This window comes from Falco naumanni, chromosome 1 (assembly GCF_017639655.2).
Source record: "Falco naumanni isolate bFalNau1 chromosome 1, bFalNau1.pat, whole genome shotgun sequence".
Classification (NCBI taxonomy): domain Eukaryota; kingdom Metazoa; phylum Chordata; class Aves; order Falconiformes; family Falconidae; genus Falco; species Falco naumanni.
The window spans coordinates 105,547,213-105,568,803 of record NC_054054.1 but is presented as its reverse complement, the minus strand read 5'-3'; the positions used below and the strand labels follow the sequence as shown (position 1 = coordinate 105,568,803).

Here is a 21,591-nt window from a genome sequence, read left to right as displayed (position 1 = left end):
CCCTCCTGCCTGCCTGGTCCAGCTGCCAGACCTCTGCCAAGCCCTGCCTGCAGCCCCGGTAGTCAGTGGCAACCTCCCACTGGTTTCCATGGCAGTGGGAAAAAATTAATGCTGACGAAGTCACTCAGGAGAGAGAGGAGACCCTGATGGCTCCAGGCCTGATGGTCACCCACCCTCTCACACCTGACCCAGGGGGCACATCACCCATCACCTGCCTGAAGCTAGGGTGCCAAGCCAGCGGCACACAGGGGTGCTGGCCTCAAAGCCCGGATCATCCTGGGCAGCTCCCGCCAGCAGGCGGATAATCGCCCGAATCCCCTGACCCTCCTGCCGGCTCCTCTCACCCTAATCTGGCCCTGCCGTCTACCTGGGCTGACCCCAGCCTCCTGCTCAGCTCCGGCACTTGGGCAATGCCCAAAGGGGCTCCAAATGATGCCAAAGCTGGACCCTGCAGGGGGATGGTGGCCTGAGCCCCGCAGTGTCCCTGTGCCAGCCCAGCAGGGATTCCTGCAGGGACAAAAGCCCCAGGAAGACCCCAAGAACACCACCACCATGGGTCTTTGCTGCATGTGGACCTCTAGGGATGTGACCAAGGTCCCCTGGGGGTGTTGTGGCAGAGGGGATGTCCCCCAGCTCCTGTAGCTGCACTGGGGCTGCTCTGGGTTTCCCCCCAGCCTGTCCAGTGGGAGATAGGGAATGGGGAGCCCCTAATAATCCTGTGCTTCCTCCTTTGGCAGCGTGATAGAAAACCACCACGGGATGGATGGGGAGGAGTACGCGGTGGAGTACCCCAACTATGGCGAGGGCTGCCTGCTGCAGTGCGACTGCTCGGCTGAGTGCTACCGTGAGGACAGCAGCCACCGCGAGTACAGGTCCAGCCAGACCCACAGTGGGATTTTGGGGAGTGGGTGTGCAGGGGGTCCCCGTTGGGGGACACAGAGGCCAAGGGGCCCTCCCTTTTTCCCCCAACACTGTCTGCTTTTTCCCGCAGGCTGAAAAGACGCTCAAGCAGCTCCACCTCTCCTCCACCCAAGAAGAAAAAGAAAAAGAAATCGGGTCACCGCCGGAGCCGGTGAGTCCCCAGCTGTCCCTGTGCTGTCCCCTCTCCTGGAGGGCATCTCTCCTGCCAGCACAGCCCTTCCCCAGGCTCTGGTGGAGCAAGTCCCCCCATGCTGGAGGGCAGTGCACCCCAAAAGGTGCACCCTCGAGAGGTGCAATGCATCCTCATGCATCGATGGTGCAACACGCACACGCACGTGCACGCAGGCACAGCACTGTGGGACGCACCGCGAGCCCACCCAGCTGCATGCACTGGTGGCACCTTGCCTGGTCCATGCTGGGAAGGAGCCAGCTGCCACAGGGCACAGCACTGGGCAGGATTTGACTGCCTGAAGGGTCTGGCTCTGTTTACCTGCTGGTCCCTCCCTGGTTAGTGGTGGCCACCTGGGCAGGATGCTGTCCCTAATGTCTCTTTCTTCTCTGCCTTCCCCATGGCAGCAAAAAGAGGAAACCTGGCTCGGAGCGCAGGTGAGTGCCCGCTGGGCTGGGTGAGCTGCAGGGTCCCTGCTGGGTGTGCAAGGCCACTGGGCATGGGCTGGCCTCCACCATCCACTGTCCCCCTCTGAAATCCCAGTGGGAACTGGGCCAGCCTCCTGCTGGAGGCTACGGGGCCCACAAGGTGGCAATGGGACACAGTGGGATTCAGGCTCTCCGGCACTAAAAGCAGCCAGAGCCCTGCCAAAAGCCCTTTGCTATCCCCCACCCCAAATACCCTGAGGAAATAACTTCCATGTGATGTTCCTGCATCCCGTGGGTGGTCCAGGGCAAGCGGGGGGCAGTGGGATGGGACTCCTCTGGGCCATGAGGGCTGGGGAGTCCCTTGCTCCTCCCTCAAGGGCACCCACTTTCCCCCCCTCCCCCAGCTGTGACAGCTCTTCACCCATCCGCAAGGAAAAGAAAAAGAAGACTGGAAAGAAACACAGACGTGACAGGTAGGATGGACACTATGTCACATTGGGGACGACGGGGCTGGCTGGGAAAAGTGGGGCTGGTCGGTGGCTGCCCAGGCCCTTGGGCTGGGGCGGGATGAAGGCATGGACAGGGATGGGTACTGATGGCTTTTCATGGGACCATCACCCCACAGCAGCTATCACCTGGCCCATCCAGTAGCCCACCACAGGGCCACCCCCCTGTCCTTGTCCCCATCCCCTGAGGCCACCCAGCCTTCACTCCATGCTGCCTGGCTCAGTGTGTCTCCTTCATCTCTGCCTCCTCTTCATCCCTCAGGTCTGAGTCGGGGTCACGGAAGAAGAGAAGACACAGGTGAGAGTGACGGCTGCTGGGAGCCACCCTGCTGCCACCAGCGCTGGCTGCCAGCTTCCCCCATCGGGGGTTCCCCCTCCCCTGCCCTCCCGCTGTCCCCATCCCCTTTGCCCATGGGGACGGACCCATCAGGCGCGGCGTGGGGTGAACGTGGGCTGTCATCACCCGCCGTCTGTCCACCTGTCCCTCGCCTGGTGACTGTCCCCCTCACCCCACATCCAGACACTGCTTAGCATCCCCCACCCTTGGAGGTGGCACTGGGCCACTCTGGGTGACTGCAGGGTCCCACACGGCCCTGAATGTCCCCCGGAGGAGAAGAGGTGATGCAGGGCAGCTGTGGTCAGGGCAAACCCCGATGCCCTCTGCAGGCACCGTTATTTTAGGGTGAAAAATTAAAAAACAGGCCAAGGGTGCCTGGGTGGGCAGAGGGGCTCAGAGTGGGCTGGCAGAGGGCAAAGCAAGCAGGGGGGTGACAACGGGCCTGAGCCCTGTGGATGCTGAGCAGAGCTGGTTCCCCCTTGCCACTACCACCCCCTCCTAGCCAGCCTTGCCAACCAGCACGTGGCCCCCTCAGTCCCCCAAAGCCAGCTGGGATCCCCACTGCAGCTTGAAGCTTGGTGGAGCCCAACTCCAGACCGGGCAGGTCCCCTCCATCACTCCTCCCGCAGCCTCGGTGGCTCTGGGGGGGCCAGGGAAGCCCCCCTGGGTGCTGCCCCTGCTCCTGTCTCTGCAGCTTTTGGTTCTTCCCGCAGGTCCCGAAGCCCCAAGAACAAACGGAAGGAGAAAAACAAAGAGCGCAAGAGGTGAGGGGCCAGGACAGTGGGGAGAGCGGGGTGCTGTGTCCCCCTGTGTGCCCCCCACGGCGGCTCAGCCTGCCCCTTGGCCCCCCGGCCTCCCTCTCAGCAGGTCCCGCAGCGAGTCCCCAGCTTGGCGCTCACACCGGCGCAGCTCCTGCAGCTCCCACAGCGCCTCGCTCTCCTCTGACGACAGCGGCTCCAAATCCCCCAGCAGGTAGGGGCAGCCTGGGACCCCTGCCCCATCACCAGCAGCCCCCCCCAGCCTCTGTGACGGGATCGCTTCTGGGGTAGAGGGCAGGGAGGCAGGTGGCAGAGAAGTCCCTGTGATGGGGACCCTCATGTGATGGAGGGCAGGGAGGCAGGTGGCAGAGGTGTCCCTGGGATGGGCACCCTTCGGGATGGAGGGCAGGGAGGCGGGTGGCAGAGGTGTCCCTGGGATGGGCACTCTTCGGGATGGAGGGCAGGGAGGCGGGTGGCAGAGGTGTCCCTGGGATGGGCACCCTTTGGGATGGAGGGCAGGGAGGCAGGTGGCAGAGATGTCCCCGGGATGGGGACCCTTGGGGTGATGGAGGGGAGTGGGATGGTGCTGCAGCACCTTGAGGGGGTGTGTGTTGGGACCACGGTGCCCAGATGGGGGTTTCAATTTTGAACTCGAAAAAACACAAAACACCGATTTTCACCTTGTTTCTTGCTTTGGCAAAGCCTGCCCCACCATCTCAGCCCCAGCACGCAGCCGGCAGCTCTGCCGGAGCCAGGCGAAGGGCGATGGCGCGCTGGGCTCGGGGCAGGAGGGATGCCAGCGGCTGACGGTGCGGTGCCCCGCAGGCTGAGCCCCAAGCGCCGGCAGGACGGCCCCAAGGGCAGCAGCGCCCGCTCCAGCCGCAGCCCGTCCTCCCCCTCGCCCCGCCGCTCGGCCTCGCCACACCAGAACGGGCACAAGGGCAGCGCCCAGAACGGCCGCCACAGCCACGGTGCCCCGCTGCCGGAGCCCTCGGATGTACGTAGGCTTTTCTTGGATCACCGTTCTCTTCCCTCCCCTCCTCCCTCCGCAGGACCCCCCACCCCAGCTCTCCTCTCCCTTCCTTCCCCGCTCGCTCGGCTCCCCCCTCGCCCAGCCCAGGGCACGCGGGGGAGCTGCGGGGTGCAGGATGTACCCACCCGGCACCCATCGACCTTCCGCTGGGTGCGCAGTCTCCCTGGAGGAGCCAGCCCATCACCTCAGGGCAGGTATCGGGGCAGCCAACCCCTTCCCCAAAGCCACACATCACTCTGTGGATGTCACCCCCCAGGGACGATGGCTTGGCAGGCCAGTGTCACCTGCCAGGGTCACCACCAGGCTCAGCATCTCCCTGGGAGGGGATTGAGCCCAGAGAGCCAAGGAATGGGTAAAGCTGAAAAATTCTTATTTCCCCACTAGCCCCACCACTCCCCAGAGCCAAGGTGCCAGCACCAGCACTGAGGACCCCCGCATCCGATCTGGGGAGGGGCGTTAGGCCAGGGTAGGATTTGGAGGGGGTTTGGTGCTGGGTGCTCAGATTTTAGGAACTCAGGGTCCCTGTGCCAGGTGACTTTGGAGCCAGGTGCCCCCCAGCTCTGCTTCAGCTCCCCGGGGGTCCTGATGAAGCCTGTGGGGGCTGCTTCTGCACTGAGTGGGGCAAAGCCCTAACCCAGCAGGATCTGGGGGGCCAGCCCCAGTTTAATCAGTGCTGGGCTGGTGAGGAGCTTGCTTTGGCTAGTGGGGGGCTGGAGGCAGGGCTGCACAAAGGCAGCGTGCTGGGGGACCCCACTAATGGGGGGCACACAGGTCCCCGCTCACCCCAGGACACTTTATTCCTATAGGTGAGGTGCTGCAGGGATGCTCCCAGGCTGGCAGCACCCAACGCTGACACCCCAACACCTGTGGGGCCAGGGGGACCCTGGAAAATGGGGCCAGGAGCCCCCCACCCCGTGTTCACGTCCCCTGCGGCCTCCCCAGCCCCAGCCCAGCACCCCCCAGCAGCACCCAGCACCTTGCCCACCTCTTGGGGCACCTCTCTGCTTTCTTCTTTCCTGTGGTTTCAGCTGGGGCATGGAGGGGGTTTGGGTGCCCACCCAGGCGCCCGGCTCACCCGCTCTCCCCCTGCCCACCACCCCCAGCACCCAGCATCGCCCAGGCCGCCGAGCTCCCTTGGCTCCCCGGCACCAGCGGGACTTCTCTCCGACAACTTTCTCTCTCTTTCTCTCTCTCTCTCTCTCTCTTCTTTCTCTCTGGTTTCTATTTTTTATTTTTTTTTTCTTTTTAATCCCATCTGTGTTTTTCTTTAGCCTCCCATTTGAAAAAAACCCAAACGGTAATATACACTTCCATTTCTTGCTCAGCAGAAGCAGGGACGAGGGGGAGGGAAGGGCAATGAAACGTGCTTTTTTCCCCCCCCTTGTTTTAGTTTCCTTTCTCATGGTTTCTTTTCTTTTCCCTTGTGATGTACAGAAATGCAAACGATATATATCTCTCTTATTTTTCTCCCACCCTTGTCGTCGTCATGTTGTTCTAGAACTTTTTGCTTTTGTGTGTGTTAATGTGGAGAAGAAAAAAAAAAAAAGCAGATGCGTTTTCTAAATATTTACGACCGCTGAACATTGTATTTCATTTTCTATATTTTGAACAAGGAATTTAAAAGGGAAGAGAACCGAGCAGCTCTTCACCTCAAAGGTAGCGGGCTGGCTTCAATATCGTGGAGCAAATTGCCCTTTGCCTCCTTGAATTGGCTACTGGTGGCCAGATCCTGCTGCCACGGGGCTGGTTTTCCTCCACAGTTGCAGGATGAGGCCGTTGGGTGCTGGGTTATCCACCCCCGCCCCGAGCAAAGCACCCTGCGGCCATCCCACACCTGGGCATCCACATCCTGTATCCTGGCAGGACGGGTGCTGAGCATCCTTGGTACCTTCCCTCCTCCAGCCTCCTGCAGACCCCCCCAAAACTCTGTACTCAGCCGTGCCCCCCCAGCACCCCCAGAGCTGCCGGAGGAAGGGCTGCCCTGGGGCTCTGCATGGTGTTGCCTTCCCTTTTAAATACCCGGTCCCGTCTCCATCCATCCCTGCTGCCTTCCCCAGCCTTCCTCCCGGGTCTCTCCTCCCCCTCCTCACCCACACGCACCCTCCGGCCCCTCTTTCTCTCCAGTTTTCTTTGGGCCAACACAACCCAACAACCCTCGCCATGTCCCACCTCCATCCGTCGCCTTCCCTGCATGTTATCTGGGACTTTGCCATGTGATATAGCGACTTTTAAAGACTGAAACGCAGCCGGGTTACAGACACCAGCCAGCAAACCCCCTGCGGCCACCCCGCTAAAACAAAACAAAACAAAACAAAAAGCTAATGAGACCAATTTAAAAAATAATTTCAAATATTCTAAGCAAAGCAAACGGGATTAGCCGAGGGGTCTGGATCGCCGTACTAAAGAGTCCTTGTCTTTTTCCCATTCTGCCCTCCAAATGTGGAGATTATTGTTTTCTTTTTTTATTATCGCATTCCTGTCACTGCCAATTGCAAAGGTAGGTATTTTGTCCACCTCTGCACGTTCACTTCTGCAGATGAGCCTGTTGAAAAGCACCGTAGCTTGATTTAATGTTATTTTCTCTTTCTTTCTGACTTTCTCTTTCTTTCTCGCTCTCCTTCTCTGTCTCTCTTTCATTTTGTCTCTTTTTGGTGGCTATATATAATTTTTTTTTATTATTATTATTTGTATGGTTTTCCCCAGTTAGCTGCAAAGCCATGCTCTTCTCTTACGTTCTTTATTTATATTTTTTGCCCTGTCCACGTAACATTTTTTTCTTTCTTCCCCCCTTTTCTCTTCCCCGTCTCCTCGTGCTGTCGGTAGAATGCATTTCTGTGTCTTTCAGCCCTCCGAATTTGTGTTCGTTTCCATCCAGGGGCCGAGCACGGCTACTCCATTTGAGTCCCCCCCTTAGGGGCTGGGTAACGAAGGCAAATATAATTAGTGAGGAATAAGGGCAGTGGCCAGAGCCCAGGGGTGGGAGCCGCAGCACGTCCTGGGCACAGGGGGTTTTGGGGTGGATGGATGGGGCAAGAAATGAGAAACTGGGGGAGATGTGTGGGTTTAGCCCCTCCTCGGGCCATGACGGAATAAACCACCCCAACCCAGGGAAAATATCGGGGGGCTGAAACGGGGAAAGGTTGAAATCTCGCTCCGTGGAGAGAGACAGGTCCCCAAGGGCAGGGGACAGCGTCCCAGTCCTGGCCACCCCATCCCCACAAGCCCCCAGTGTGTGTTTTCCCTTTTGCCGATTTGGATTTATTTGGGATGCTTTTACCTTCGTTGCCTTCCCGCACGCCCGGGCAGGAGACCCCCTCCACTCCCGCTCCGGGGTTCAGGTGGGAACCCCTCGCCCTGCAGCCCCAGCCCACGACGTGGCCAGCCAGCACCGAAACGCCGCCCTGGGAAAGAGGAACCCCTTCTCTTTCTCTCTTCATCCTCCTCTTCATCTTCATCTTCTCTGCTTTTATTTTTCCCTGCCCAGATGCGGGGCTGGGCATGGGCTCAGCCGAATCCCCACTCCCAGGGCTGCTGCACCCCTTTGGATGGGGTCCGTGTCCCCTCGCTTGCGGGGCAGTTTGTGGTTTGTGGGGCCGTTGCAACAGCAACAAGATTTTTGAAAAAAACCCAACCAAGCAAACCAAACAGCCCCCCCCAAATCCCCACATTTTGGCTCCAGCTTGCTGGCCTGCGGCTGGAGGCGTTGGCTTATCCGTGGGGACAGGGAGGTGATGCAGGACATGGAGCGGCTTGTGTGACCCCCCCAACCCTAGGATGCTGGGGGACGTGGTGGCCTCATCTCCCTTCTGCAGCATCTTTGCAGTGGTCCCCAGGCTTCCACCCAGCATTTTGGGGGAGAAAAGCGGCATTTAGGACATGGCAGGGTGGGTGGAGAGAACCTTGTCCTTAAGGATTGACCGACCAGGCATGTCTGGGACAAGGGACCAGTGGGGAATTGGGGTCCCTGTCCCCAGCTCAGCCCCGGGCACGGTGACACAATCCTGGCTATACTCCAATCTCCTGAACCCTGTTAGATACCCTTGACTGGGCTCAGCACCACCCCGCGCAGGATTGGCCCCTCCAGGGATGCTCAGGCTCAGCTAAGCCGGGCTGCAGCTGGGGGGAGGAGACCCCCAAAGCCCCCCATGCTGGGGTTTGCCGCCTCGGTTGGGGCCGGCAGTGCAGGAGCTGTTTCCACCCATCTTTTTGGTCTGGTGGTGTTGCAAAGATGGGGAATCCCGCCCCCCCCCAGGCAGCGGCTGCGCTCGGGGGGAGCTCAGAGATGTGGGAATTGCTGCGTGCTGGATCCTGGGGCTGGGCAAAACCCCTTGAGAGCCCGGCACGGGGCTTGGCCACGGTGGTGGCCCAGGATTCCCCCCCTTCCCGTAGGAGAAGTGAGTTGGTTTGTTTTATTTCTCCTCTCTCTGGCTCTGTCTCTGTCTCTCCTCTCGCTCTTTCTTTCTCTCTTGCATTTTTGTGAATCTAATGATGCACTTATATTGCCCCGCTTTTCCCTTCTCTTCATACCTTACCTACTAAAGGAGGAAATGCCACTTTTTTGGTAAGTGGATGTTAACCAAGAGGGACTTAAAAAAAAAAAAAAGCATATAATGGAAAAAAAAAAAAAAAAAGGAAGCAGAAAGCAAAGTCTGTGTTGAGTGCTGATGAGAACTTAGCAGTTCCCTGCAGAGTCACAGCTAACAGCTCAATGCGTGTCCCAGGAAGAGCTCAGAGACATTCGTTTATCTCAGTAACGAGGACATTTGTGAAGTTTTGCTTTGTTCTTTTAATTTGATTTGATTTGATTTGGATGGTTTTTTTCTTCTTTCTTTTTTTTTTTTTTTTTGGTTTCTTTTTGCCTTCTCGCCCCTGGCCCCCCGCCCCCTGCCTTGCCCTCCATTGTCGCTCTGTGCCGTCCTCCTCGTTTCTTGATTTGTTTTAAGCTGAAAGCCGTACTATATAGAAACGACACATATCTGAACATATATCTCTCTATATATGTGCATGCCTCTGTGTGAGCAGACCCCCCATCACCTCCAGCCCTCTTTGGTTCGACCCCTTCCCCTCGGCTCAGTCTGATTTACTCTACCCCACCTCCCCACCTTCCCTTCTCTCATCTTTTCTTTTCTCCCCCCGTTTTCCTCCCTTCGTTTGGGTTTTACCCCCCTTTTCCCTTCCCCTTTCTTGGTTGGGGTGGGTGGGCACCAGGGTTTGCTTTATCCCCACTCCAGGTGTTTTTTTGGGGGGTGGGGGGTATTTCTTTCCCTTCGAGCTCTCCCTCCCTGACGACTTGGGGGTTTCTTGGATTTTGTTTTTTTTTCTTTTCTTTTTTCTTTTCTCCCATCCCACCCCTTCCTTTGGGTTTTTAAAAAATTTTATTTGAATTATTTTTTTTGGCGTTTTGCATGCGGAGGTTTGCATGACCCACGTTGTTGAGGGCGAGAGGAAGGTGCAGAGTAGCGTCTGTGTAGCCTGCCTTATGCGATGTGCGTTGACGTTGTGAACCGCGCCCCCAGCCCGGCGCCCCCCATTAAAATCCCCTTTCTCCTTCTTTCTTCTCTTCTTCCTCCCCTCCCTGCCTTTCCTCCCTTCTCTCTCTCTCTCCCCCCTTGGCAGAGGCCGGCCTCGGCGTCCCCCTCTCCACGGGCTCATGGCAGGACGGAGCCGCCATCCCCCCGTGCCCGGGGGGGACGACACGGTGTCCGTAGCCCCCGGTCGCCCACACCGGAGCGGGCCAAGCATGGCCACCGGCATCGCTCCCGCAGCGCCTCACCGCCGCCCCGCCACCGCGGCCAGAGCAAGGGACGGCCACCGGTCCCCCGGGACCCCCCGCCGCCGACGCTCAGCCCTGCCGGCTACAGCAGCGACTCAGAGGGCTCGGCAGGCTCCCACCCCTACGACCCACCGCTTGGCCCCGACAGGAACCATGGCGCCCATGCCAAGAAGTAAGGGGGGCTCTGGGATGGGGTCATGCCATTCCTGCCGGGACATGGAGCTGCTCTCTGGTATTTGGGGTGCAGCCCCATGCGGGCATCCCGGTTCTGTCCGGGCAGAGCTCTGGGGGCCAAGCTGGGGACCAGGGCAGGGCTGGGATGCTCAAGGGATGGGGACAGGGATGGGGATGGGGACAGGGATGGGAATGGGGACAGGGATGAGGATGGAGATAGGGATGGGGACTGGGATGAGAATGACAGGGATGGGGATGGGGATGAAGAAGAGGTTGGGGACAGGTATGGAGATGGGGACAGGGATGGGAATGGGGATGAGGATGGGGATGGGGATGGAGATTGAGAGAGGGATGGGGATGGGGACAGGGATGGAGATGGGAATGGAGATGAGGATGAGGTTGGGGATGAGGATGGGGATGGGGTGGGGATGGGGACAAGGATGGGTGGCGATGGGGATGGGGATGAGGATGCGGATGAGGATGGTGGTGGGGATGGGGACAAGGATGGGTGGCAATGGGGATGAGGACAGGGATGGGGATAGGGATGAGGATGGGGATGGGGATGAGGATGAGGATGAGGGTGGGGATAGGGACAGGGAAGAGCCACAGTGGGTCAATGCCAGCACATCACAGGAAAGGTCATACCCACAAGGGATTGTTCCAGCATGAAGGGCGGTGGCTGGATGGCTGCATGGCATTACAGCATCCCACAGGGTGCAGGATCCCAAGCAAGCCAGCACCCCATGCTTTATAGTCAGGGGTGCAGCCCAGCCAAAAGCTGGGGTCATGTAGGTGCGCCCGCTGCTCCCCCATGGGAACTGGGGGTCCCCGGCTCCCGTGGGGACAGCCTGCAGGCCACAGCGGGAGAGATACGAGTAGGGGCTGGGGTCTGCCTTCACAGGGTGAAGGAGAGGCACCACCGGGGCCGGCCCAACAGCAGCTCGGAGTCATCAGCCAAGCACTCCCGGCACGCCTCGGAGCGGCGGAAGAGCCCATCGCCCAGCCCTGGCCAGCGCAGCAGCTCCTGGAGCTCCAGCGGCTCCCTCTCCAAATCCCGCTCCCGCTCCCGGGAGAAAAGAGCAGGACGCAGCCGCTCCCGCTCACCCTCACCAAAAAAACCTGCCAGCAGGTCAGCCGCCGGGGAGACTTGGGCATGGGGGTACCAGCAACAGGCTCAGAAAGCATCCCTGGCTCAGGGTGGACCCAGCCAGCCCGGGGCTCAGTGAGGGGGCTACAGGCCATTGCCGGCCCTGGTGGCACTGGAAGCGCCAGCCCCAGGTGGGGTGTCACCCCTGTGGGGAGCTGCTGGGGGTGGGCTGTCTCTGCATCCCACCTGGATCCCAGCCCACACCTCTGATGTCCCTCATCCTCCTCGTGGTGTAGAGAGAAGGACAACGAGCCCCGAACACGCCACGGTGACCCCGATCCCACCCGTGCCCGGCGCCGCTCCAGGAGCTACTCCCCCATCAGGAAGAGGAGACGTGACTCCCCCAGCTTCATGGAGCCCAGGAGGATCACCAGGTGGGTCTGGGCACACGGTGAAGCCTCTACCACAGCCTCTGGCATGGCCCAGGGCTGAGCTCTGCCACCAGCCAGCCCTGGAGGACGTGTGGGTGGGTGGGTGGGTGGGCAGACGGATGGATAGACGGACAGATAGATGGATGAATGGATGGAGGGATGGATGGACGGCCAAATGGGTGAACAGCTCTCTGGATGGATCGATAACCCTGAGGACGACCAGCTGGGTGAATCAGCTGGCCCAGCCAGATGGATAAGCAGGCTGCCTCCAATATTACACCTTTCTGATCTCTCCCCATTTCGAGACATGCAAATAGGAATTCACCTTAATCTGCATGCGCATATTCCTGCAAGACCTATGGCCTCAAGCGTGTCTCTCCCCTGCCCTCCAAAAGCTGGTTTCTCCTCCTTGAGATCCTATTGACTCAGGAGCCCAGGCTGTAAGACAGGCAATATTTAGTGCCAGACGAAACACTGTGTGCATATATAGTACCTCGTTAGCATGCAGCGCTGGCGGCGGTACTGGTGGCGAGCTGAGATTACCTCGTTCCTGACCTATTTGTCTCTCCTGCTATCAGCTGGGAGATCGGGACCGTGGGGTGGAGGGGCTGGATTTTCGGAAATCAGCTCTGCCTCGCTGTGGGAGGGTTTTTATTTTGCCTGGGCTGGATTGAAGTTGTAAAGAGGGAGGACAGGAGAAATGCTGCTCAGCTGGTGGGTTCGAGCTCCCCACAGCCCTCCCTGATGGATGCCCTTAAAGGACACAGGCTTGGAAAGCTGCTCCCAGTCAAGATGAAGGTTTTTCAGCCTGGGTACCACTGGTTTTGCATCCCTCCTGCTCCATCCCCGAGCTGGGATTTGCTGGGGCGTCCCCAGGAAGGCGGCAGGGCTTGGCTGGAGGACACAGCCCATGGTCCCTGTGGGGACCATCCCCCCAGTCCTGTCACCCATCCTTGGGACGGATGAGGATGGCAGGCCCAGCTCTGTTTGTGGTTCAGGAGGAGCAGAGCCTGTGAGGCTGGGAGGATGCTGTGGGGAGGGGGCAGCCAGGGGGACACCCCTAGCCCCCCTCGCCTGCCCTTTAGTCCAGCCAGAAGCCCCAGGGCTTTTCCTTGCCCTCCTGCCCTCTTCCTGGTCCCTGTCACTCCCCACCACCCCCGGGTCCAGCACCGTGTGGTCCTGCCTCAGTGATACCAACTTCTCCTTTTCCATTTCATCCCAAGGTCCCTCTTGGAGAGCATCGCCGCCAGCCTGGCTCCCAGGGTAACCTCTCCGCTTCCTCCTCCTCCTCTTCCTCCTCCTCTTCCTCTTCTGTGTCTCCTCATACCGTAGGATGCCCTCGGCCCCCAGCCGCCTCTGGGTCTCTCCTTGGTCCCACTAACACTGGGCCGGGAGAAGGGGGCAGGAGGCCGGCTCCTGTTACCGGCTCCAGATGTCACTGGCCCCCATGTCCCCTCATTCCCATTGCCCCCTGTTCCCCACGTCCCTCCTCATCCTCAGGCGCCGGCGGGCCACAGCTCGCCTCTCGCTAATCCTGAACGTCTCTTTTTCAGCAGCTTTCAGTCTTTGGTGTCTGGGAAACACAAAAGCCACATTAACCTGCTCACTTTCTGCCCTCGCCGCTGCCTAATCCAGGACTAACACCCCGGGGGGGCTGGGGAGGAGGAAGGGGATGGAGGGGGGAGTGATGCTGGATGGCCGCATCCTGACACCCCGCAGCCAGTCTGAGCCTGACCACCCTGCAGGGATGCTCAGCCGTGCCGGGGTCCCAGTGCCGATCCCCTCCCCGAGCTGCTGCCGGGGGCCTGACTCAGTTTCCCTTTTCCATTTGCAGCGCTCGCAAGCGTCCCATCCCCTACTACCGCCCCAGCCCCTCGTCCTCCAGCTCACTGAGCACCTACTCCTACAGCCGCAGCCGCAGCCGCAGCTACGACAGCTACAGCACCAGCCGCAGCCGCAGCCGGACTCGCAGCCCCCCCCAGCCGCTCCCGCAGCCCCAGCCGCAGCCCCAGCTACAACAGCCACAGCAGCTCGGAGAGCGCTGGCTTCTGAGCCCCCCCAGCACCCGGCCGCAGCCCCTCACCATCCCGGCTGTGCACCCCCCGCCAATGCCACCTGTGCCCCCAAAGATGGGGACCACCAGGGAGGTGGAAAAGAGCCGGGGGCTGCTAAGGATGGACCTGGCAGCAGGGGAAAGCAGGGGCCTAAAACGCAAATGGGTCCTTGCATCACCCTGGGAGGGGGTGATCCCCCCCCCCGCCCGGGGGGTTCGGGGGGTCGGGGTGGGGGAGGGGGAGGATATCTTCTTATTTCTGCCAGCGCTGGGGTGGGGTGGGGTGGGCGAGCACAGAGCGAGGGAACAAATAGCTCAGCAGAGACCTTGAGGTGAGCAGGCGGGGGTGGCTGGGGACCCCCGAGGAACACCCCCTGTGCTTTTTGGGTTGGTTTGACATTTTTAGCACAAATGTGTCCTTGGGGGAGGGGGGGGGGGGGGCAGGCAGGAGGGGGCTTCTTCAGTCCAGGCTTGGCTGGAGGGTGTGATGCCAGCTAGACACAAGCTCCCACTTTCCCCTGGCAGAGTCATCACCGTTTCCCCATGGTGTCCCGGGGGACAGGGGCACCACCAACCATTTTGTGCCCCCCCCCAGACCCAAGCACACGCCGAGCCATGGACGAACAAAAGCTGGCAGCACCCGCAAGTCTCTTCCTGAGTGGGGAGGTCCGGGGGGGGGGGGCACTCCTGCAGGATAACACAGCTTGTCCTGGCTCAGGAGCCGGCCCTGGCACCCATCCATCCATCTCAGTTTTAGGAGGACCGAGCCATCACCCCCAGGAGGAGGGAGCTGTGGGGATGAAGGCTGGGCTGGGGATTTTCCACCCCTGGGGCTGCATCCAGGCATCCTCCGGCTTCGGCATGTGGTACCCCACCTTTGGGCTCGCAGCCCCCAGCCACCTCTGGCTCCCGGGCCTCGCGGCGGCTTTTTAAACTTAATTATTGAAAGAGAGAGGCAGGAGGGTCCCGGGCTTTGCCGGCAGCCCCGCTTTTGCAGGACGTTGCTGATTTTCCAAAAGAAAAAAAATCCCTTCCCAAGCACTGAGGACAGTCCTGGCCCCCCGGGGCCGTTGGTGTTTAATCCCCACGGGCCCCGGATTTTCCAGCCGGCTGGAGCAGGACGATGGGGATGAGCCTCCCTGGGTGGGAGGGCAGCTGCCCGGATTAACCCGCTGCCCTGGATGAAAAGCCGGGCTTTGACATCCCGCTTGCCGCTGGTTTGCAGCCAGCCGGGATCGGGGGGGGGATCCTTTGGACTCCAGCTCAGCTGGTAATGCAACAGCCTCGTTAACTGGCGGGCTGATGAACCAGAGGTCCTGGCAGGGCAGAGATGTGAGCAGAGGGGCACTCCAGCATCGTCTCCCAAAGCCGGCACGTTGAGGAACAAGGCTCAGCCACTGGCTGAGGATTCACCAGCCCTTGGAGAAACATCTCCAGGCGCTGGGTCGTGCCAGGTGCCCACCCCTGGGTATCCCACCCACCCCCTGCTCCGCTGGCAAAGCTGCCAGTCGCCCTCTGCGGTGCCCAGACAAGTGGAGCCATTAGAAATGGAGTGACCAGGTAAGGAAGGGACACGCTCGTGGCTTTCCATGGCTCAGCTTGTCCCCATGTGCCAGCCCCGGGCAGTGCAGCAGCTCTGGATGCAACTGTGGCAGGAGGAGGAGGTGAAGGGTCCTGCTCCCTCCGAACCTGGGGAGATGACGGGCGTGAGTGTCCCAGCATCCCTACAAACTCCTGAGCCACACACTCTGAAAACCGTCCCACCCCTCTCCAGCTCCGGGCACCCCGTAGTCCCCATCCCACCCATTATCCCACAGGGAAGCTCAGACTGGCCACAGGAGCCCCAAAACCCTGCTGGGAGTTGGGAGTGGGGGTGTGTCCCCTCTGAAAACATCTGAATTCAAGCCACTGGTGGTTGTGGGGGGGTATTTTTCCAGTGGCTGCAGCCCCCAGCCCTGCAGCCCCCTGTGGCTCCTGAAAGCCCGAGACCCAACTGCAGCGCCGGCGCGGACAAGCCAGCACATCAGGGAAAATTTCCAGTCTTCCTCTTTTACAGTCTCTTGTCTCCTGCCGCGGAGGGAGCTAACTGGAACAAATACTCTGTAGAAATACTTCAGTATTTTCCTCTTGCGCGTGCGCTCTCTCTTTTTTTCTGGGTTGTGAGTACAGCTGTAGATTCAGTGAGCTGGTTCAATTATAATAAAATATACAGTATATATTGTAAATGACTCTGCTGGGCACGGAGCGGTTTCTTCACAGGGGACAGCACGGCAGGGGTGACCGGCTCCATCCATGCAGGCTTGGTCTTATCCAGCTGCCCACGGACCCTGCTGCTCTCCCTCGCCAGCTGCCCAGGGCTCGCTCTCCCCCCCCCCCCCCCCGGTGCATCAGCCTCTGGCTCTGTGCAGAGCGGCGCTGGGCACCAGTTGTGTCTGATCCCCCAGAGCATCCTGCTACGGGGTGGGGGAAACCCTCTGGGGAGGCCCCGTTGCTGGGGCAGATGTGTCCACTTGCACCCTTCCCATCTCCTTGCAGCCCTCCTGACTCCCTGCATCCTTCTCTGCATTCCCTCCCGTTTGCCTGCAACTCTCCCATCCATCCCGTGCCTCCTGCAGCCCTCCCAGCATCCCCCTTGCATCCCTCCCATCCCTCCCAGCATCCCCCCCTGCATCCTTCTCTGCATCCCTCCCTTTTCCCTGCATCCCTTCCTGCATCCTGCTCTGCACCCCTCCAGCACCCCTCCCTGAATCCCTCCCATTTCCCTGCATCCTTCTCTGCATCCCTCCCTGCATCCCTCCCATTTCCCGCATCCCTCCCATTTTTCTGCATCCCTCCCTGCATCCTTCTCTGCATCCCTCCCATTTCCCACATCCCTCCCACCCGCTCACCCCCACAGTCCCTGCAGCGCCTCATCCCCCCTCCTCCCCCCGGCTCCCCTCCAGCCTGCGGCAGCCCCGCAGGATGTGGCCCCGCACCTCCAGCCCCACACAGCTCAGCTGCCTTCAGCCCTTTCCCCCAGCCCTTCAGAGGCACTGCTGGGCTCTGCCCCACACAAAGGGGTTGATGGGGCAGTGGGTGCACTGGGACACCCCAAAAATCCTCTGCTGCAGCACCCCCCCTCCTCCCTGCATCCCCATCTATGTCATGAGTGTGTCAGGTCTCAGCTACTGCCTGTCTCCTGGTGCTGGTCACACGCTTCTTCAAAGTGCAGCAGCCAGAGCTCAGCCCCAGCAGGCACATCCCACCACAGCGCCTCTGTCCCCCCCAAAACTGGCCGGTCCCACCCCACAGGGCTGGGGGGAAGGGGGGATGGGGCAGAGGTGACTGGGTCCCAGGGATGCCAGGCTTGCTGGGCTGGGAAAACAAGCCCTTCCCTGGGACTGGGGGCCTGAAGCTTGGCCCCCAGTGGGAATCCCTTCCCAGGTGCCAAGTGGCATCACTGGAGGCGCGTTTGGACATCAGCGCAACAGGCTAAGGGAAGGAGCCTTCCTCCCCCAACCTGAGAGGGTGCTGCCCCCTCAGCCCCCCCGGCCCCCTCCAGCACCCTTGGTCCCATCAGCGCTATCAGCTCCACTGGCCCCCGCCAGCCCCCATTTGCCTCCACTGGCCTCCATCAGCCCCTCCTGGTCCCACTGGCCCCCATCAACACACACTGGTCCCACTGTCCTCTATCAACCCCTCCTAGTCCCACTGGCCCCCATCAACCCACACTGGTCCCACTGGCCCCCATTAGCCTCTCCTGGTCCCACTGGCCCCCGTCAACCCACACTGGTCCCACTGGGTTCCATCACCCCTTCCTGGTCCCACTGGCCCCCATCAACCCACACTGGTCCCACTAACTTCTATCAACTCCTTCTGGTCCCACTGGCCCCCATCAGTCCCTCCTGGTCTCATTGGCCCCCATCAACCCACACTGGTCCCACTGGCCCCCATCAGCCCCACGGGTCCCCCCCAGGGGGCTGGAGCAGCCTCACCCCAACCTGGCGCTGGGGATTTCCCACTGTGCTGTCGAACCCTGAAGCCACAGGGGTGCCAGGGTTCTGGGGGGCTCCAGAAGCTTCTGGCTGGTGGGTGACGCAGCGGGTACAGGGCTGTGCACAGGCTCTTCCACTGACTCATCCCCCTGCAGGTGCTGGCCGAGCCCCAGCCCCCTCCCCACACTGCCCTGCATCCCTGGGATGGTTTTACGGGCAGCAAAGGCAGGCAGGCGGGGGCGAGGCCGGGAGCAGCTCCAAGGACCATCCATCACTCCCAAGCAGACACAACCTCCCGCGGCAAGAGGCAGGCGGATGTTTCCCTGGCGGGAGGGACCTGGGGGGCTGCCAGCCCCGGCCCCCTGCTACCCATCCAATGCGGCTGCGTGTGGCCGCCCCAGCACCGGCAAAGTTTCTCGTCCCTTCCTTGGGCCCTGCTGAAATTTCCATTAATAGCCAGCTGAGCTGCCCGGCTAAAAATAACCGCCAGGCCTCTTCATAAGCCACCGCTGGCCACCCCCCCCGGCAGCACCACGCACCATGGCCGAGCGCCGCGTCCCCTTCACCTTCCTGCGCAGCCCCAGCTGGGAGCCCTTCCATGACTGGTGCCGTGGCAGCCGCCTCTTCGACCAGTCCTTTGGGATGCCCCATATCCCCGAGGATTGGTACAAGTGGCCGAGCGGCAGCGCCTGGCCGGGATATTTCCGTCTGCTCCCCCGGGAAAGCGCGCTGCTGCCGTCCCCCGGCTCGCCCTACGGGCAGGCGCTGAGCCGCCAGCTCAGCAGCGGCATCTCCGAGATCCGCCAGACCGCCGACAGTTGGAAAGTCACCTTGGATGTCAACCACTTCGCACCCGAGGAGCTGGTCGTCAAGACCAAGGATAATATCGTGGAGATAACTGGTGGGTACTGGGGATGGGGGGCTGTGGGGTCCCCCAGCAGGCACTGGGCTTGGGCAGCTGCTCCAGCTCTTGCTGCGGGGAAAAAGGGTGGAAGGGCAAAATAGAGCGGAATAAGTGATGGGACACAAAGGAAGGAAAATCAAAAGGTGGAGGCAGAGGGGGCAGGAGAGGGAAAAGGGGAAGATCAAGGCCGAAAGGAGGACCCAGCATTACAAGCTCAGTCTCGGGGCGCATTCACGCTGCAGATGTTGCACAGGGTGAAGAGACCCCTCCAGCCCTCTTTATTGTCCCCTTGCTGCTGTCCCAGCCAGGACATGGGGCGGGACCCCCCGGCTGTGAGCCACAGAGGGACCTGGGGGTGACAGGGGGATGTCACGTGCCCTGCGGCCCCCCCTGTTCCCCCCGGCACCCTGGGCAGCTCAGCCAGGGATGCCGTGACGAAGCCCAGGCCCCGCAGCACGAGGCCAGTGCATGCTTTGTGCTTGGCAAAGGGGAGTCCGCAGGGGGTGGGGGCAATTCCCCAGCCAGCTGGATTCGGGGGTGCAGTCCCAGGGTGCTCAGTCTCCAGCCCCCCTTGCCAGGGAGCCAAAATGAGGGCTGTGGGGCCAGCTGGCAGCGGTTGGGTCTCCTTGGCCACCACCAGCTCCTGGCACCACACTTTGCTCCCTGGGACTTTGGGGGATGCTCCTGGAGAGGCCCCACTGCCCCTGGTCCTGTCCCGTCCCCCAGTTACTCCAGACTGATATTAAGTCAAAGAAAACCAGGAGAGGCAGAATCATCCCCTCCCTGGTGCTGGATGATGCTGGGATGTGGCGGTCGGGGCAAGAAAGGGGCACCCCGGGCACAGAGACCCTCCCAGCTCGCTGCCCACCCAGCCTGGCCCCTTCCAACCACCCCAGGATTATTTTCTTTCCTGCCAGGCAAACACGAGGAGAAGCAGGATGAGCATGGCTTCATCTCCAGGTGCTTCACCCGAAAATACACGTAAGTACCAGGGAGGAGGGGAGGTGGGATCCTGGCAGCCGCCTGCGTGTGTTTGCCCACCCACCCATCCCCTCAGTGCCCACTGGCCAAACTGGGGATGCTGTTCACCCAAACTGGGAGCAGAGGCAGGTGGCAATTCAGGGCTGAGCATCGCATCCCCCGAGATGCAGGGTGGGGTGGTGGGTGCTGCAGCCCTGACCCCCCCCCTCTCCTCCTGCAGCCTCCCCCCCGGCGTTGAAGCCACAGCCGTGCGGTCCTCGCTGTCGCCCGATGGCATGCTCACGGTGGAGGCCCCCCTGCCCAAGCCGGCCATCCAGTCTGCCGAAATCACCATCCCCGTCACTGTCGAGAGCCAAGCCAAGGAGCCGGCCAAGAAGTAGGCAGAAGCCAGGAGGAGGAGGAGGAGAAGAAGCTGCCGCTGCCCCCCACCCAAAGCTGCAACCTCACACCCACCCCCCTCGCAGCCCCCTTTTTACTGGTTATTTTGTACTCGCCCAGTCACCGAGTGCCTTGAATAAATGTGAAGGAACCGGTAGAATCAGCCGGAATAAAAAGCAGTGAAAGAAACGTGTCCCCATGCCCTGTGTCTGTCCCCTGGGACCACCGGCACCGGCTCCCTGCCCTGGCAGGGCTGGACCAGAGCACTGGGCTGGGGCTGGCTGGGGCCAGTGTGGCCACCAGGAGGGCTACCGAGCCCTGCGCAACAGCCTGGGGTCAGCATCCTGCAGCTCCACATCCCAGGTTCAACATTCCGGGTCTTCACATCCTGAGTCTCCCTGTCCTGGATGTCCCACATCGCAGGTCTCCTGTATCTCAGCTCTCCACATCCCAGCCTCCAGCATCCCATGTCTTTACATCCTGGATCTCCAAAATCTCTGGTCTCCACACCCCAGGTCTCCAATACCCCAAGCTCATCATCCCAGTTTTCCACATCCTGGGTCTCTGACATCCAGGTCTTCAAAATTCTGGGCCTCAACATCCATCCCAGGTCTCCTATATTTCAGGTCTCCAAACCCCAGGTCTCCAGCATCCCATGCATCTCTGACATGCCTGATCTCCGAAATTCTGGGTCTCCCACATCCCAGATCTCAGCATCCTGGGTCCCACCATCCGTGGTCTCCAAATCTCTGGGTCTCAACATCCCGGACTGCAACATTTTGGGTCCCAACACCCCGGTCTCTTCATCCTGGGTCTCACCATCCCTGAAACACAAGCACACACACATACACCCCCTGGGGTCGCACGGACCCCCGGGCAAACAAGGGCTTCACGGGCAGAAGCTCTGGCCAGGAAACAGCCCCATCCCTGGGGGGCCATCCCCCACCCCAGCGGTGCCCCCTCCCTTTCACCCCCCTGCGATGAGCTGGGCAGGCGAGGGGGGCTCAGCTCAGGGGCTGCAGCCATGCTGGGGGGCTGCACGCGGCAGGGGGGGTCATGGTCCTGCTGCCTCTCGGCCCCAGCTGGCCCCGTGCCCCCCGTGCCCCCGGGCAGGACCAGCCCTACATGGCCAAGGCCAGGCCCAGGGCTGCGATGTTCCCGATGTTCCCACTCCGACAAATCCCACTAATCCCCCCTGAGTCATCCCGCAGGCAGACGGTGACCTGGGAGGAATCCTGCAGCTGCAAGGTCCCTCTCCGAGCCCGGGGAGGGGGGGCTCTGTGCACCTCCAAGCCCCTTCCCCAAGCCCTCTGCCCCAGCAGTCTCAGGTGCAATGAGTTTGGCAGGTCTCAGGCACGATGCCCAAGGTGGGGCTGGGGTGGGCTCCTGCTACCGGGGTCACACGTGGGCTTCGTGCCCCCCCCCTACCATGTGTGTGTGTGTCATTTTGGGGATGGGTGGCCACGGCAACCAGAGCGATGGAGATGGTTGCCATAGTGAGCAGCAGCTGCCAGCAGCCCAGCCTGAGTGGGGGGGTGAGCACCAGCCCCCCTGCCCGGCCCTGCAGCACCTGGAGGGGGGGGCGGTGGGATGAGTTTGGCAGGTCTCGTGCCTCCTGGGAGGGCGTCCCGCTGTCAGGCCCCAGCTTTGGGGTGGGGGCAAGCGGGATGTTCCCGCAGCCCCC

At 61.1% G+C, this 21,591-nt stretch overlaps 2 protein-coding genes across 2 annotated transcripts in view; both read left to right on the top strand.

The window, feature by feature from the left end:
* SRRM3 (serine/arginine repetitive matrix 3) overlaps positions 1–13,777 on the top strand; it is a 28,842-nt gene extending 15,065 nt beyond the window's left edge. The window contains 13 exon segments of the mRNA XM_040614419.1: positions 738–872; positions 992–1,072; positions 1,498–1,527; positions 1,923–1,991; positions 2,287–2,322; positions 3,075–3,125; positions 3,229–3,333; positions 3,945–4,116; positions 9,769–10,097; positions 11,001–11,228; positions 11,483–11,620; positions 13,452–13,590; positions 13,592–13,777. Of these exon segments, the coding sequence (XP_040470353.1) occupies positions 738–872; positions 992–1,072; positions 1,498–1,527; positions 1,923–1,991; positions 2,287–2,322; positions 3,075–3,125; positions 3,229–3,333; positions 3,945–4,116; positions 9,769–10,097; positions 11,001–11,228; positions 11,483–11,620; positions 13,452–13,590; positions 13,592–13,669 (1,591 nt within the window). The 3' untranslated portion in view covers positions 13,670–13,777.
* Positions 13,778–18,014: 4,237 nt separating this feature from the next.
* Positions 18,015–20,092, top strand: HSPB1 (heat shock protein family B (small) member 1). The gene is made up of 3 exons (XM_040614407.1): positions 18,015–18,545; positions 19,466–19,529; positions 19,750–20,092. The coding sequence occupies exons 1-3, from the start codon at positions 18,185–18,187 to the stop codon at positions 19,907–19,909; spliced, it is 585 nt and encodes a 194-aa protein (XP_040470341.1). The 5' UTR covers positions 18,015–18,184; the 3' UTR covers positions 19,910–20,092.
* Positions 20,093–21,591: the final 1,499 nt, after the last annotated feature.